The sequence below is a fragment of the Balaenoptera acutorostrata genome, chromosome 6 (assembly GCF_949987535.1).
Source record: "Balaenoptera acutorostrata chromosome 6, mBalAcu1.1, whole genome shotgun sequence".
Taxonomy (NCBI): domain Eukaryota; kingdom Metazoa; phylum Chordata; class Mammalia; order Artiodactyla; family Balaenopteridae; genus Balaenoptera; species Balaenoptera acutorostrata.
The window spans coordinates 33043101-33058667 of NC_080069.1; the positions used below are offsets into that span (position 1 = coordinate 33043101).

General features: G+C 46.5%; 1 protein-coding gene across 1 annotated transcript; it reads left to right on the forward strand.

The window, feature by feature from the left end:
* Positions 1-455: 455 nt before the first annotated feature.
* On the forward strand, positions 456-15356 carry LOC130708486 (serine protease 40-like). The gene is made up of 6 exons (XM_057549132.1): positions 456-467; positions 6486-6807; positions 7809-7992; positions 9433-9710; positions 12665-12825; positions 15252-15356. Exons 1-6 carry the CDS (start codon positions 456-458, stop codon positions 15354-15356), a joined length of 1062 nt encoding a protein of 353 aa, XP_057405115.1.
* Positions 15357-15567: the final 211 nt, after the last annotated feature.

The following is a 15567-nucleotide window of genomic DNA, read 5'->3' on the forward strand; positions in this document are numbered from 1 at the left end:
GTGGGGTTTGGGGCCCAGACTCAAGTTTTGTAATTTTCTCCTGATAATCAGGAGTAGCCTGGGTGATAAAATTCATGGCCAATAGTGTCCTCCCTTCTGCGGACTCAGGGTCTGTACTGGTGTACTTCCTGAATGCCTCTGTCACTCGGCTCAGGAAGACTGTTGGGTTTTCATCTTTTTCCTTTCCAACTTCTCGGACCTTATCATAATTTACAGGCTTCACCATACACCTTTTCAGTCCTTCTGATAGACAAGTAATGTAATGTCTCATCCTAGCCTGGCCTACATGATCTTCATAGTCCCCGTGTGGGTCATGTTCTGGGACTGGATCCCCACCCACCTGAAAAATTTGGCGGTGTGGATTGGTGACCAATAGGCCATCTGAGTGTTACCTGGCCTTTCTCAGTATACGCTCCCTTTCATCTGGGGTGCAACAGTAGGCCAGAATAACCATGATGTCCTGCCAGGTGAGAGAGAATGTCAACCGCAGCCTGATAAATTCGTCCCTAATCTTGTCAGGGTCCTCTGAGAACCTGTCAAAATTCTCCTTACAAATTCCTAAGTCTCTCATTGAGAGGGGGACATGCACTCCAGTAGTGCTTCAGTTTCCATCAGCTGATTCCTGAAGGGGTAAAGGCCTTGTGGGGCAGAGGTGGGGGCTAACTTTGAACCTGATCCTGGGCGACAGGAAGTTCCACTACGAGTTACCCTGGAGGGACTAGTCTCTCCCTCCTGGGGCGACGGAGGATATAAAGGGACATAAGGAGGCAGAGACTGGGATTGGTCAGAGGGACCCGGAGGAGTAGGTGGCCCCGGGGAAGCAGGTGAAGCTTGGTTTCCCCCCTGAGAGTCGGAGAAAGCTAGAAGGGGATCATTGAAAATGTCGGGAGTGTTTCTGATTCCCCAGGCTTTTGATTACAGGAGACCCATAGAGCGGGGTTTTGGTAAAGGACCATGAAGGTTTATTTTGGGGGGTGGGGGCAGCCCCATGTGGTTTGTGGGATTTTAGTTCCCCGACCAGGGATCGAACACATGCCCTCAGCAGTGACAGCTCAGAATTCTAACCACTGGACCGCCAGGGAATTCCCAGGACCATGAAGGCTTGAACATAGGGAGCCTCAGTCCATTTTCCTGTCCTGCAACAGCAGAGATCCAACTGCAACACGGTATTATAGAGACCCATTTTCAGACCATTTTTCTCCATTCCCCGACTTATACAAGGGCCAGGCAATGTTACAATCGAGTTTAAATGTTTCCCTTTTCAGCCCGTCTATTTTGAAAGTTTCCAATTTTTAAGGATACTCTCCAGAGGTGTTTCTTCTGGCTTAGAAGAGGATCATCCCATGTTGAATAACATGCAACCGAGAAAAAGTGCTCCTAGAAATGAAGTCCAGTGTCCCAGAGACATTTACCAGGAGGCTTTTGTCCTATAACGTTTCCCTATGCTGGGGGTATTCCTCGAGTTTGAGCATCTATAAAACCTAGGATGTGGGCTGCTTGGAAGTGGCCACCCAATAGGTGATCTGTAACAAGGTATGGGCTGCCAAGGCCTTGAGTGAAAGGGGTCCTAGAGGTGCAAAAAAGGAACTCCTGGAGGAATTGGAGTTGGGTGCAATGGAAAATGCCATTGGGGTCAGGACCTAAGGGCCTACGTTGGGAGTATTCCCACAGGGGATTTTTTTTGGACATAGAATAAGGTGAGAGACTAGACAGCAGAAAAACCTAAAACCCTTTCCCCTCTCTGTTTGACAGCTCTGATAAAACTGGGGAGAGCCTGATGATTCCATCTGACACAGGCAACAATGAGTTTAGACAATGTTTCCCATGTAATTTAACACACCAGATGAACCCAATTAGTTTAGGATCTCTCTTTGGGAGGCTCCAGGGGCCCCATGAAGCATCCCAAAGTTAACTGGAAGTCAAAAGAATTTCAATTAGAATTTGATATTTGGGAAATCTGTCAAAAATTTCCAAAAGTTTTCAAACATCCAGTCAAATAGAATCATAGGCTGCTGTGAAACAATTATTCCTTGAGCTAAGGTGAAAAAAAAAAAAAAAAAGGGATTCCAAAAGTAAATGCAGATCACTTAAAGGCACAGAAACTCACACAATCTGTTATCAAAAGGAGCATTCGAGGAAATCTTTGTTCTCTTATGAGAGAAAGAAACCAAATCCAGTCTTATATCAGCCTACTCTTGATAAAATCCGGTTACCTAATTAAATTTAATCCAACCTTAGAAAATTCCAACCACATAAAACATTCTCTTCTCAGTGTTCCTTTTCTGCAAATCTTCTGTAACTTTCTGTAGCCATATTTTGTCCCTTCTTTTTTCCATTCAGAAATAACCAGCTGTAGGACAAAATCACATTTTTCCATTTAACAAAATACATTTCCATTCCACATACCTTCTTTTCTGAAAGCACACATCCTACCTTCCTTATGTCACAATGAAATGTCTTTTCCATTAGCATTCCCTGATTGGAATATCCCATAAACTCTTGGGAAGATCCCATGTATCTTCCCAAAGCACAATTTCTTTCCTTAATGTGATGTAAGATATGTGTCTAATAAACCCAAACATCCTTACTTTCCCTCTCACAAGAAAACAAAAGTAGGTAAATTTAGACCTGTTTAGCAATTGATGTTCCAATATTTCATCTTATTTGAAACGGCCTGGATACTCAATGGATTCCTATCATTTAACTTAATTTAGTTTCAAGTTACCAAAATTTGGAGGGACTGTTCTAGATGGACATTTTGAAAACATGATTATTCCCATTGAGTTTACTAAAAAGCTCTTATCCAGTCATATTTACTTAAAAGTTTAATCATATCAGGTTATTTTCCTTGCTAACAGATTTTATCACAGAAACAATATGCACTTATTGACTTCCAGTAACCCTAGGTACGATAGAAGTATTATACTTAATGTTGATAATACAGACAGGTCTGTATTAATTAAACCCACAAGCTTAAGCCACACAAGTTAATTTTTACAAAATCAGAGATCTCTTAGTTTTCCTGCTTGAATTTAAAAAGGTCTCTTTTTTCCCCTCAGTCTGGGGGACTACAGATGGATCAGGGAGTCTCTGAGAGTCCAGGCAGAATAGTTACATTGCAAAGGCAGAGGAGAGAGGTGCAAGCCCCTCTCTTCTTTTTTTGTTCTTTAAAATCCCACTAAGTAACCCAAGGCTGGAGTCGAGTCTCAGACAATGTGGGAGCCGTTTGTATTTCAGGGTTTAAGAGCTTCACCATGCCCACAATGTTAGCAGAGACTTGTAGGAGCAGTTGGACAGACAAAACTCATAAAACAAAGATACCAATGACAAAAACTTAGACACAAACAAGAAGTTTTCAGGATAAAGGGGATGGGAGTGCAGGTATAAGGACCAAGGGAGAGGTAAAGGGAGGAGGGACAGAAAAGACTGTAAAAGAGAAAGAGAAAGAGAAAGAGAGAGATTGCCATTTCAACCTGACCCTGCAGTTGTCTCTTCAGGCACCAACCTGCAAGCTTTCAGAAAGGGCCACTGAAGGAGGGTGCACCCTGTCCACTGCCCACCGGGGTGATCGAGCCTGGAAACCAGACAGTTGTATTTCATCTGTAGGAACCTAACCCACAGGTGGGACTCTCACCCATGCATACACCAGTTTATAGAAATCTGCTGTAGCACTGCAGCAAAGGGTCCCAGGTCCCAGCCTGTCTCAAAAGTGGGGGGAAAGATAAGAGACATACAGAAAACAAATACCAAAGTGGAAAATGTAATTCCAACCATATCAATAATCACATTGAATGTGAATAGATGAAACAAAGTTAAAGACAAAGATTGATAGACCATATTTGAAAAGCAAGGTCCTTAAAATATAGTCTCTAAGAAGTGGAGGAAAGAAAGGTGGGAAGGAAGGAAGGAAGGAAAGAAGGGAAAAAGAAAAAAAAGAAGGTAGGAGAGAAAGAAGAAATTAAAGGCATCCAACTTTAAATGGCAGAATTAGAACTTTTATTACAGAGGACATGATCCTATGTGTTAGAAAACACCAATGATCCCACCAAAACAAAATACAACAAAACAAAACAGACTAGAATGAATAAACAAGTTTAAGAAGGTCACAGGAAACATTTCTTATAAAAATAAATTTCATTTCTATATACTAAGTACAAAAATATGAAAAGGAAATTAACAAAATGATTTCATTCACAGTAGCATGGAAAAGAATAAAATACTTAGAAATAAATTTCATAAAGAGCTGCAAGAGCTGTACACTGAAAACTACAAAACATTGCTGAGAGAAATTAAAGATCTATATAAACAGAAACATTTCTTGTTCATAGATCAGGAGACTTCATATTATCAAGAAAGCAATTCTTGGACTTCCCTGGTGGTGCAGTGGTTACGAATCCTCCTGCCAATGCAGGGGACACAGGTTCGAGCTCTGGTCCAGGAAGATCCCACATGTCGCAGAGCAACTAAGCCCATGAGGCACAACTACAAGCCAGCGCTCTAAAGACGGTGAGCCACAGCTACTGAGCCGTGTGCCACAACTACTAGAGCCCACGTGCCTAGAGCCCATGCTCCACAACAAGAGAAGCCACCACAATGAGAAGCCTGCACGTTGCAACCAAGAGTAGCCCCCACTCACCACAACTAGAGAAAGCCCACACGCAGCAACGAAGACACAAAGCAACCAAAATTAGATAAATAAATAAATAAATAAATTTTTAAGTAAAAAAAAGAAAGCAATTCTCCTCAGATTGATCTATAAATTCAATGCAGTCCCTGTGAATATTCTAGCAGGCTCTTTTTGTGTAGAATTTGACAGCTGATCCTAAAATTCATATGGAAATGCAAAAGATGCAGAATAGCCTAAACAGTTTGGCAAAAGAATAAAGCTGGAGAACTTTCACCACCTGACGTCAAATTTTACTATAATACGTATTAATCTAGACAGTGGGTTTCAGGCACAAGGAAAGGAATACAGTTCAATGGCACAGAATTAAGAGTCCAGAAATAAAACAATTTTTATTATGAATTGATTTTCAACAGAGGTCCCAAGACAATTCAATACAAGAAAGACTAACCTTTCTTTTTTTAACCAAGGAAAGGTGCAGGGATAAATGGATATCCACAGGAAAAACCCAAAGCAAAGAAACAGAAACTTACATCACACTAGACAAAAATGAACTAAAACTTGATCACAGATCCACATGTAAGAAACAACCCCTAAAACTTCTCAAAGAAAACATAGAAGAAACTCTTCATGATCTATTAGATATAACATCAAAAACATGATCCATACAAGAAAAGATTAGTAAATTAGACTTCATCAAAATTAAAAACTTTTGCTCTTTGAGCACCACTGTTGAAAGAATGAATAAACAAGCTACAGACTTGGAGAAGATCTTGCAAATCACATATCTGATAAAGAACGGGATCTTGCTGTTTGCAACAACATGGATGGACCGTGAGGGTATTATGTTAAGTGAAGTAAGTCAGACAAAGGCAAGTACTGTATGATTACACTTATATATGCAATCTAAAAAGTAAAACAAATGAAGAAACCTAACAAAACAGAGACAGAGTTATAGATACAGAGAACAAACAGGTGCTTGCCAGACAGGAGAGTGTTGGGGGAAAGAAAGCAATAGGTGAGGGAGATGAAGAGGTACAAAATTTCAGTTGCAAAATAAATGAGTATGAAATGTACACTGTGGGGAATATAGTCAATAATTATGTGATATATTTGTATGGTGACATATCATAACTATACTTATCATTTTGAAATGTACAGAAATAACCAATCACTATGTTGTGTAACAGGAACTAACATAGCATTTCATTGTACATCAATTATACTTCAAAAACAAACAAATTCATAGGAAAAGAGATCGGATTTGTGGTTACCAGAGGCCGGAGACTGGGGGAGGGAGAATTGGTTAGCTGCAGTCAAAGGTACAAACTCCCAGTTATGCGATAAATAAGTACTAGGGATGTAACGGACAACATGATAAATATAATTAACACTGCCGTATGTTATACATGACAGTTGATAGAGTAAATCCTAAGAGTTCTCATCACAAGGAAAAATTTTTTTTTCCATTTCTTTAATTTTGTGTCTATGTGGGATGATGGATGTTCACTAAATTTATTCTGATGATCATTTCATGATGCATGGAAGTCAAATCATTATGCTATACACCTTAAGCTTAAAAAAATTTAAAAAAAGAAAGAATGGACCTCAGTTAATATTAATGTCCCAATATTGGCTCACTAGTTGCGACAAATGTGCCATCTTAATATTAGGGGAAAGTGGGTGACGGGGACCTTGGAACTCCTTGTACTGTCTTTGCAACTTTTTCATAAATCTAAAACAAAAAGTTTATTTAAATATAAATAAATAAATAAAATTTAAAAAATGTACAGAAAATCATTGAATTGTCCCTTGTATAATAATAAGTGAACTTCATGGTATATAAATTATATCTTAGTAGAGTTGTTTAAAAGGTTATGAAGAAGGTCAGGGTGGGCTGAGGGCTGGGCTGAGGTGGGGTCAGGGCAAGGTCAGGCGGGGCCAGGCTGGGGTCAGGCGGGAGTCAGCAACCCTGGCAATGGGCACGGAGGCGTGGATCGCCCAAGGCCGAGGCCAGCCTGTGGCCCTTCTCTGGCTGCTGCTGCTGCCCGTGGCCACCCTGGAGCTGCGAGGGTCCCTGGCCACGGCCACGGCCGCCCCCGGCTGGGCTCCAGGCGCGGGCGGGGCGGTGGAGGGCAGCGCTCCGACTCCGGAAGCGCAGCGGCTGGCCCCGGGAGCCACAGGTGCGTCGGGGCCTCTGTTGAGGGCTGAAATGGCCTAAACTGCAGGGCCTGAGGGGGCCGGCTGTGACCAGGGCCTGGGTGCCCTGAGTCACTGAATTTCATCCTTTCCCTGCCCTGGCCAGCAACCAGGCAGCCCAGAGACCCCCTCAACACAGGTGGGTCACCGCCTCCCCACTGTGGAGCCTCTGGGTGGGAAGTGCCTCTGTGGGACTGTGGGACCTCTGTGGGACTGTGCAAGTGGGGACATAGCAGGGTCTGACCCTGAGGCTGGGTGGCTGGGTGGAGGGAAGCACCAGGACTGATGAACGAGTGGCCCTGAGTCCAGGGCCGCGGGTCTCATTCCCCTCCGTGAGGCCCTGGGAGCACAGGCCCTAGACCAAGATGCCTGCTCTCAGGGGGCCTGGGCACGCCCCCTGCCCTCCCAGGTGTGAGTCCTAGAGCCAGGGCTGTCTTCATTAGCCCACTCCCTCTTCTTTTAGAAATGTAGAATCCTGAGTCAGAGAGGGGGAATGACTTTCCCCAGCTCACACAGCACCACAGACTGCAAATCTCCCTCCCTAAGACACTGGGGTGACAGGGAGGAGGCACAGGCCCTTAGAAGCCATGATCTTGAGCAAGTAATGTTGGCAACTTCTGAGACCTTTAGCTCTTTGATCTACAAGAGTAGGCACTGAGGTGTGCTAGTTGAGGGAAATAAGGTCTGTGACGTGCCCAGCCCTTGGCAGCCCCACTCGGGGATGTCCTTCTCCCTGCAGATGCTGCTGTGAGCTGCCGTGGCTACCCTAGGTCCCCCCTTGCCCCATCCCACCAGACCTCTGGGTCCTCATCCCCACAGGGCTTGCTCTGTCCAATTCTCAGGGGCAGCCAGTGAAAGTAGAGTCCAGGTAGCGCTGTCATTTTGGCTAGGCCACTGGACGCTTGGCCTTGGTTTTCCCATCTATGAAGTGGACAGGGCCTTCCTGGTAGTGGCATTTGGGGTACTACTAGTGTCTCTTTCGTAGGTGGCAGGGGAGTCTCCACAGTGTGCGGGAAACCCAAGGTGATGGGGAAGATCTACGGTGGCCAGGACGTGGTGGCTGGCCAGTGGCCATGGCAGGCCAGCTTGCAGTACCAGGGCTCACACGTCTGTGGAGCTGTCCTCATTAACTCTCACTGGGTCGTTTCCACTGCCCACTGCTTTCTGAAGTAAGTCCTCCTTCCAGGGTGCCAGCACAGGCACTGGCAGGGGAGGGGGATATGGGGGAAGAGGAGAAGAGGGGTGATGGGCATCCCACGTCAGCTCCTCTGGGCTTTTCTCTGGGGCAGTCTGTGGCCTTCAGATGCATGTCATTCCTGCCTTTGGCCTGTGTACCCTCCACCTGGACTGTCCTCCTTGCTCACCTGCTCAGATCCGCCTCATGCTCTGCCGTCAGCCCCTGTGCCTGTCCTTCAACACAGATGTGCCTCAGGAGAGTGGCAGTGTCCATCCTGGCTGCCATGCAGTGCGGACCGATCTCAGATCACAGCTTCTTCTTAACGTGCCCACGTTTCCAGCTGTCAGATTCTAGGCAGGGCCCTGGGACCGCATGTCTGGCCAGCAGCTGGGCAATTCTTCTTATTACTCCTGCACAGCTGTGTGCCCAGGAGTAGTCACGGCCGCTGGTGTGCGTTGTGGGGAGCCATGGTGCCAGGCCGCATAGGTGGGAACTGGGGCTCCCTGGGAGAGTGACATGGCTGCTCAGGAGTCTAATTCCCCTGGCTGTCCTGGGCCTGGCTCAGTGCCTAGGTCTGCACAGATGAGGAGGGGTCCCCAGGGAGCTGGGGCATCACAGCCCAGGTCTGGGAGCTGGAACTTTCGGAGATTAGAGTCCTATTGGCGCCTACTCCATACGACGATCCATGCAAGCCCCTTTGTGACATCAGGGGTGGCAAGTCCCCACCTCACCCTGTCTCCATCCTGTCACAAGAGAAGGCCCAACATGGGTGAGAAGGGCAGGTGCATGGGCTGGGGGTTCCGGAGAAGGGCTATGCAGAGCGAGGGGCTTGCTGGAGGGGAAGGGTTTGGGCAAGGGGAGCATGAGTGGGTCTCCAGGTGGATGAGCCGTGCAAACAGTCAGGGAGGTGGGAAGTCTCAGCACCTGCGTTCAGGGAACAAGGCAAGGTTCTGTTTCCTGCACTCATTTGCTCATTTATTTAACAAGTCTGTTGTGAGTCCTTATAACTAGGTGGAGAAGCAGCCCTTGGGCAGGAAGGTGTTTAAAGAAAGGAGAGGTCAGGGAGAGTGTGGGGCCAGAAGGCGGACTGTAGGGGGTCTTGGGAAGGGTAAAGTTAGAGCTGGGATTGAGCCAGAACTCCTCCTGTGTACAGTCAAAGACCTTCATTTGATACGCCACCAGGGATCTTTCCAGCACAAGGATTCAATGCTCCTCTGATTCTAGTGTGTGATGGAGAAGCCGTGTGTCTGAGGTTGTAAGTAGAATAGCAATTAGCCCCAAGAAAGAAGGACTCCTGAACGCTAGAAATGGGGAGATAAAAGCTGTCTAGCATCATGTGGGGTAGAGGCCTGTGGGCAGTTAGATGAGGATGCAGGGAAAGAGCTAGCCCACACGCAGAGATGACGGTGACAATGTGCCCTTCTTCCTCCAGAAAATCTCATGCCCCGGAGAACTACCGGGTTCTGTTAGGAAGCACCCAGCTGCACCAGCACACCCAGCACACCCAAGAGATGTCACTGAGCTGGATTATCATGCACCCAGACTTTGAGAAGTTACATCCCTTCGGGAGTGACATAGCCATGTTGCAGCTGCTCTTTCCTGTGAATTTCACCTCCTACATCATCCCCGCCTGCCTCCCAGTCCCTGGCATGCAGCTACCCAGTAACTCATCCTGCTGGATAACTGGCTGGGGGATGCTCAACGAGGAAAGTGAGAGGGTGTAGGAGAGTCGGGTTGAGGGCAGATGAGGGTGGGGAGGAGGAAGGGGAGAAGGACAAAGGAGGGAAGAAGGGAGGTGTGGCTCCTCCTGAGGGGTCCCCAAGCAAAGAGGCACTGGACCTTGGCCCACTAAGTGTCATTTCTAGAGGAGTGGACCATTCTCGTTCTAGTTCTGAAAGTGTGTGACTGTAAAGCTTCAGTGTTCCCTAAGTGCAAAGGTTTACACTGAAAGTCTGGGAATCTTTGACTTTTGGAATCAAGATTCTGGGTTCTTGAAGTCTTTCTGGTTCTGGATTCCAAGCTTTTAATCAACCATGGATCTGAGATGACTTGATTCAACTCAAAGGTCATGCTTGGGGCCTGGTCCATTGCAGGCCATTGACAAACAAACACCCTGATTTCCCATTGCCACAAGAGGAGCTTGGGAAAAGTGGAAGGAAAACACACGTATGACTTCTGACCTCTGAGCCTGCCTGATGAAGTTAGAATGATTATGACTTAAGAGTGTTTCACTCTCTGAACCTCACTTTGCTCTTCTCCCAACGCAGCTCAGCTATCTACTTTGGAAGCTTTTTAGGTGCACTGCATAACGCAGGAAAAAAATTATGTTTTTTAAGATTGAAGGAGGAGAAATGTAGGCAAAGACTTATGAGCCAGAGTCTTTGTTAAAGAAAGGAGTATTTATGGTTGGGGGAAATGCTTATGGTACAAAATTAAGGGGAAAAAGAATATATATTTTAATTATTTGTAGGGTCATCATTTGGTACCGTGTTTCTCAACAGAGGCGCTACAGGCATTTTGAACAGACCCTGTCTTCCTTGGGTGGGAAGTGCCAGCATCCCTGGCCCTTGCCTACTAGTATGTCATGAACACTCCCTAATCATAGGACAAACAACCAGGTTCCCAGCATTCTCACACCACACACACACCACATACACACCACACATACACCACACTTCTCACGCACACACACACACACACACACACACACACACACACACACACAAACACACAGAGACTGTCCCTCCTTGAGGACAGAAACCCTGTCTTTCTTGTTTTAATATCCCAGCCTGTGGCCCGGGCAGGGCCAGGCGCCTGGTAGGTACCCCACTGCTGCCACCCTGGTCCTATAGACCATAATTGCTTGCCTGTACCTCCAGACTGGTCTCTGAGATCCCACCCTGTGTGCTATACTTTAGTCTCCACATAGCTGTCTGAGTGTTTTCTTTAAAGCAGGAGTCATGCCAGTTCCCTGCTCATTACCCTCAGTGCCTTCTCATTTATACCTAGAAAAAAGTCGTAACTCCCTGCCTTGGCTCTCAGGCCCTGTGTAATGTTGGCCCCAATTCCTCTCTGCTCATCTCCTACTACATCCCTCACCCACACCATCCCAGCCAGCAGGCCTCCTTCCTGCTTGAAAACGCCAAGGCCTTCGCCACCTCAGGCCTTCACCTTGGCTGCCTCCCTGGCCTCGCTCGCTCTCCCTGCTAACCTTGGCATGACTCACTTCTTCACATGTACAACTCAGCTGTTCCTCTGAGGAGTTTTACTTGATCATATGAGCTAAAACAGGCAACCTCTAAGAGCATATGTCCCTGTTTTATTTCCTTTACACCACTTATTAGATCTCAAACAATTCTACTTATTTACTTCATTTACCCTGTTGATACAAAAAGCTCAGCTTCCCTGTACACCAGTGCTAAATAGAATCTTGGAGACAGAGTTTTGGGTGAAGTAGAAAAGGATAGCTTTATTACTTTGCCAGGCAAACGGGGACACAGTGGGCTCCTGCCTCGAAAAACTGTGTCTCTTCTTGGAGAGGATAGTGAGAAGTTTCATAGTAATGGTTCAAAGAGGGCATGATCAGCTCTTGGACGTTCTGCTGATGAGGTGGGGGTGAGGTAAGTAAGAGTCAGCATCATCAACCTTCAGGTTCCAACTGGTCTGGGGTCTACATGCTTGTGGGCAGCATACCATTGTTAATCATTAACTTCTCCCACCTGGAGGGGGTTTCAGTATCTGCAAAACAGCTCAAAGAAATTGTTTTGTATATCCATTGTTGGGGAGCCAGGACCTTGCCCCAGGGCTGCACTGTGTTTCTCTTGACTGTTTCTCACTGGTCTCGCATCCCCTCCCTTCCCTGATTAACAACTGCTTGAATCTGCCCCTTGGAACTCAGAGAAGGTCATGGAGGCTGAATGAAGTCTATTTCCTGTAATCAAAGAAATGGGGGACACAGAAAGCCTTTGTGCCCAGGAGCCCCTCAGGGCCCTGCTCGGTATCCCTGTCTCCCCCAACTAAGAATGTTCCTGTGTATCATTAGTGTCTAAAAGATACTGAACACAAGGACAGAGGAATAAATGAGTGATTGGATGAGAGGGTGGATGGGTGAAGGGTAGGTGGGAGGATGAGTGGGTGGAAGGAAAGATGGATGGGTGGGTGAAAGGATGGTAGGCAGAGATAGTTGGAGTGAGTGGAGATGGATCAAAAGATGGGTAAATGGGCAAATGGATGGAAGCGTGAGTGGATGAATGGGACATGAGGAAAGAGGAAAGATAGGTAGATGGATAGAGGAATTGGTGGATGGATAGAAAGGTTAATGATAGACAAATGGAGAGTGGATTGGATGGTCTGTGAAAGGGTAGGTAGGTTGGTGAATGGTTGCTAAGCACCACTGAGTGGCATGTGTTGGTGGGATTTGCCTTTTTCCTTTGTAGAATAGGAGAGGTGTGGTCTATTGCTATGAGGGAGGTGGAGGGAATAGGATGAGTTTGGAAAAGTTTGAGAAAAGGGGGAGGGCTTACTAGGCATAGGTAGAAGACTGAAACAGTGCTGAAGGCTCAACTGTGCTGAGAAAAGTCCATGTTGAAGTGGTGAACAGTAAGGCAGAGTAGCCTGTAGCTAAGCCACAGCACCCTTCACTGATTTCCTCCTTATCCTCGCAGCGCCTCTGCTCGAACCCTTCCATCTCCAGGAGGGTAAGGTGGGCTTCATTGAGAACAAGTTTTGTAATATATTTTACGGACTTAGAAAAGGCAAGAACTTCTCCGTGCATGAGGACATGCTGTGTGCTGGGGACTTCTCGACAGGAAAGGCCATCTGCCAAGTGAGTAAGGTCATTTCTGTTCTTCCCTTGCCTGTTCTCAGGGCCTCAGTTTCCCTAGGGGAGGGACTGTGTTGCCTCTACTGTCTTTGTGGAGACCCCTGGGACTTCCCATTTCCTCCCTCCACATGTCTTCCTGGGCTCAATTCCTTGGCAGTGTCCCCCAGGATAGCCCCTTCCTAAGCCCCTTGCACATAAGGGCATCTACTGGCAGCACCCTCAAACAGCATCTTTTTATGAGGCATACCTTAAAGTTTTTATTTAAGTATAACATACATACAAAAGAATCTATTCATGCTGTTTTCGTAAGTTGGATGAACCTTCACATACTTACGCAACAGATGACCAATACCCCAGAGGTCCCACTCACACCTCCTTCCTATCACCAACACCCAACAGAAACCGCCATCTTCACTTTTGACAACTTAGATTAGATTCTGAATATTCCATAAATAGAATTTATTTCCAGTTGTCAATCTTTCGTGTCTTTATATTTGTGAGATTCATCCAAACTGTTAAATGTAGTTATAGTTTGTTGAGTCTCATTGCTCTACAGGACTCTATTGTGTGAATTGAATTCTATGATCAGTTCTACTCTTGATGGGTATTTTAGAGGTTTCCAAGTTTTTCATTTCATTTCACTTCCAAATATTTTATCTTCTATTTCACAGAAACCCTTGAGTAGAATTGTTGAATTAAAAGGTATGTGTATATTCAGCTTTGGCAGATATTTCCTAACAACATCTCCAAAGTGGTTGCACTTCATTCCAGCAGTGGATGCGAGTTTAATATTTATTTATTTTATTTATTTATTTTCCTTATTTTTTTTTGGCTGTGTCGTGTCTTAGTTGCACCACAAGGGATCTTTGCTGAGGCATGCGAGATCTTTCATTATGGTGCGCGGTCTCCTCCGGTTTCTCTCTGGTTGTGGTTCTCAGGCTTCTCTCTAGTTGTTGTGTGTGGGTTTTCTCTCTCTAGCTGTTGTGCGTGGGGCTCCGGAGTGCATGGGCTCTGTAGTTGTGGCATGCAGGTTCTCTTGAGGCGCACGACCTCATTAGTTGCGGCACACTGGCTTAGTTGCCCTGTGGCATTTGGGATCTTAGTTCCTCAACCAGGGATTGAACCCACGTCCCCTGCATTGGAAGGCAGATTTTTTACCACTGGATCACCAGGGAAGTCCTGGATGAGAGTTTATATCCTCGCCAACACTTTGCACTTTCCATCTTTTCTCATTTTGATAGCTTATGGTGGTTTGCATGTCCCTGATGACGAGTTAAATGTACTTTCATATGTTTATTGTCATTGGATATCTTCTCTAAAGTTCCCCTTCAAGATTTTCCCCCCTCTCACTTTTCTGTTGGGTTGTCTTCTTTTCCTTTAGGGGCTCTTTGTGTATTTTTACATATTACAGGTATGAGTCCACTGTTGGATATTTGAATTGTAAACATTTCTTTCCTCTCTCTGTAATGCCCAATTTTAGAGGTGGGCAAACAGGTCCGGAGAGGGAAAGTAGCTACCCTAAAATAAGGCAGCACAACCTGGTCCCCCGTATTCTGACTCCAAGCCTAACCTGACCTCCACCATATCCGCCTCAGGGCCCAGCCTCCCAAGCTGGCATCATGTGCGGAGCTCTTGCATAGATGGCATTGTGGAGTGGAGCGGAGAGTATTAGGGTTCTGGATTTAGAGACACTGCTCTGCCCTGAAGGTCTTTTCACTTTCTGAGCCCATGTCCTCATTTATACTGTAGGATTCTGAGGCCTCCTTCATGGGATTGTCGAAAGGATGGTGTAGTGGGTTGGATAGCGTACCCTACATTTGTAACCATTTGGAATCTCAGAAAGTGACCTGATTTGGAAATAGGTCTTTGCAGATGTGATTAGCTAAGAATCTCGAGATGAAACCATTTTGAATTTAGAGTGGGCTGAGGGATAGACAGAGAGGTACTTGATTTCAGACTTCTGGTTTCCAGAACTGTGAGAAGAGAAATTTCTGTTGTTTTTATAGTGACCCAGTTTGTGGTAATATGCTTTGGCACCCCAGGAAATGCACACAGGAGGGATGGGATGCACCTGGTCCTTGAGATGGCCTCACGGACAGCTGTTTTCACGGCAGCCCAGTGGAGCTGCTGAGCCAGAGGGGAGAAGCTTGGCCACCTGCCCTCCTGGTAGGAGGTAGACCCAGCTTTCTTGGTTCCCAGTGCACAACCCATGGCTGTCTGGCTTGGGCCGTTGTTCTCACAGAGTCAGCTGCACCTGCAGGTGAAATAAAGGGCTGAGTCCCCCGAGTCCCCATCTGGCTGTCACCGTAGACCTCCCTTCCAGCCTGCAGAGGTCATGGCCATGGAGTTCAGGGCCGGAGCCCTTTGCCTGCTTGCCTGCTGGACATCCATTCTGCCTCTTGACCCCACCCCCTCTCGTTTCTCCCCAGGCTGAGGACACCATTGAGCTGGCCACCCAGGAGCCCCAGCACATGGCCCCTGCTGCCCCCCTTAGCCTTTCAGTCACCACAGCCTGTCTGAGAGGTTCCATCTAGATTCATCTTCTGTCACATGCCTGCTCTGGTCCCCAGCCTCCAGCTGGGGCTGTCTTCTCTCACTGAAGTGCCCTCCCCCAGCACAGGACACCCAGAAACAAGTCTGAGGAGAGACAGACCCCAGGAGCACTCAGTGCTCAGACTGTGGGGCAGGACAGACCTGGGTCCAGTCTTCAGTCTGTAATGTAGTGATTATGACCTTAGATAACCC